This window comes from Priapulus caudatus, unplaced genomic scaffold (genome assembly GCF_000485595.1).
Source record: "Priapulus caudatus unplaced genomic scaffold, Priapulus_caudatus-5.0.1 Scaffold688, whole genome shotgun sequence".
Lineage (NCBI taxonomy): Eukaryota > Metazoa > Priapulida > Priapulimorpha > Priapulimorphida > Priapulidae > Priapulus > Priapulus caudatus.
Window position 1 is genome coordinate 95,263 of NW_014577749.1, and position 2,052 is coordinate 97,314.

Consider the following 2,052-nt stretch of genomic DNA (forward strand, 5'->3'; position numbering starts at 1 on the left):
GAACACAGACAGACAGAGGTAGGTGGACGCGTACTCAAACAGTGAGCTGTGTGGGCAGTGAAATACAGAGGTAGGTCTATGAACACAGACAGACAGAGGTAGGTGGACGCGTAAAACTGGATGAACAGCGATATACACAGGTAGGTTAATTCACACTCCAAATGTGATCTGTGGACAACGGATCAAAGATGACGAACAGATCGGTGGTACGTACGAGGTGCAGTTGGCGATGCATGTGCTATTGTCTTCTTCGCTCAGCACGAAGCTCTTGGGGCACGCGCACGTGCGCCCGCCCTCCATGTTGAGTAGACACAGGTTAGTGCAGCCACCGTTCTTCTGACACGGGTTCGTGCGGTTCACTGCCAGAACATAAGAGAGAACAACAGGATTAGCGAAGTGTGTTCCGACGTGAGGTTCACTGCTGGAACATCGCGAGAACGTTGGATTAGAGAGTTCTTTCTCACTCTATCTGTCTGTCTGTCTCTCTCCTGTCTTCTCTCTGTCTCTCTTTCTCTTTTTCTTGCCCCTACCTCTCTCTCCCTCTTCCCTCCTCCCTCTCGCACGTACTCGGTGGCTTCCGCAGCGGGTGCAGTATCTGCAGATCCATCGGGCGGTGCACCATCAGCGTGACATTACGCGCCTCCCTCCCCCCTCCTCCCCTCCCTTCCTCCCTCTCTGGCCTCCTCTCGGTACGTACGCGGTGGTTGGGCAGCGGTGCAGTACTGCAAGTCCAGTCGGCGGCTGCAGCCATCAGCGGACAGTTACGCGCCTCCCCCTCCTCGCCTGTCCTCTCTCCCCCTCTCCTCCTCCCCTCCTCCCTGCGCCTGCCGCCTCCTCCCCTCCTCCCCCCGTCTCTCCTCTCTCTCTCGTGACGTAACGCGGGTGTGCTGCCGCAGTGGGTGCAGTATTCTGCATGTCCTACTCGGGCGTGCACCATCAGCAGTTGAACATTGACGCGTCCTCCCTTCGCCGCCTCCCTGCCCTCCTCCCTTCCTCCCCCTCTCCCTCTCGTACGTATCGCGGTGCGTCCGCAGCGGGTGTCAGTAATCTGCAGTGTCAGTCGGGCGGTGCACCATCAGCCGGACCTGTACACGCCTCCTCCCCCTCCTCCCCGTCGCCTCCTCCCTTCCTCCCTCCTCCCTCCTCCCCTCCTCTCCCTGCATCTCCTCCCTCTCGTGACGCTACGCGGTTTGCTGCCCGGCAGCGGTGCAGTACGCCTGCAGATCGCATGCGGGCGGTGCACCATCAGCGTGACATACGCGCGCTGCCGCCCTCTTTCCCTTCGCTCCGTGCCTCGCCTCCCTCCCGTCCCGTCCCCCCTCTCCCTTCGTGAGCGTACGCGTGGTTGGCGTCCAGCGGGGTGCCAGTATGCGTGCAGGTCGCATCGGGCGGTGCACCATCAGCGGTCGACATGTACCCCTCCCCTCCTCTTCCTCCTCCCCTCCCTCCCCCTCCCCCTCTCCTCCTCGCCTCCTCTCGCTCTCTCCTCCCTCTGCGTAACCGGTACGCGGTGGCTGGCCGCAGCAGATGCCAGTATCTGCCGAAGTCCATCGCGCGCGGTGCCACCATGCAGCGTGACATTGACCGCCTCCCCCTCCTCTCCTTCCTCCTCCGCCTCTCCTCCCCCCTCCTCCCCTCCTCTCCGCCTCCCTCCGCCTCCTACCCCTCTCTTCCTCCCGTCTCGTTACGTGACGCGGTGGTTGGCTGCCAGCGGGTGCAGGTATCTGCAAGTCCAGTCGGGCGTGCACCATGCAGCGTGACGTTACGCGCGTTCCCCCCGCGCTCCCTTCCTCCTCCCCCTCTCCTCCTCCCTCCCGTCCCCTCGCTGTTCTCCGGCCTCTCCCCTCATCCCCTCCTCCTCCCTCCGTAGTACGCGTTGGTGCAGCAGCGGGTGCAGTATCTGGCAGGCAGTCGGCGTGCTCACATCATGCTGTGACCGTACGCAGCCTCCCGTCCCGTCGTCTTTGCTCGCCGCGTGCAGCATCTCGTCTCCTCAGTCCGGACCATATGACGTCGTTCTCTTGAACAGCTGTCAGGCGCGAAACATGTGTC

At 62.3% G+C, this 2,052-nt stretch overlaps 1 protein-coding gene across 1 annotated transcript in view; it reads right to left on the bottom strand.

Moving 5' to 3' along the window:
• The window catches only part of LOC106812800 (prolow-density lipoprotein receptor-related protein 1-like), a 6,610-nt gene extending 5,966 nt beyond the window's left edge, over positions 1-644 (bottom strand). Inside the window, exons 1-2 of the mRNA XM_014816775.1 lie at positions 568-644; positions 215-359 (exon numbers count right to left, since the gene is read on the bottom strand). Coding sequence (XP_014672261.1) covers positions 215-359; positions 568-622 — 200 coding nt within the window. The 5' untranslated portion in view covers positions 623-644. The remainder of the gene's footprint in view (positions 1-214; positions 360-567) is intronic.
• Positions 645-2,052: the final 1,408 nt, after the last annotated feature.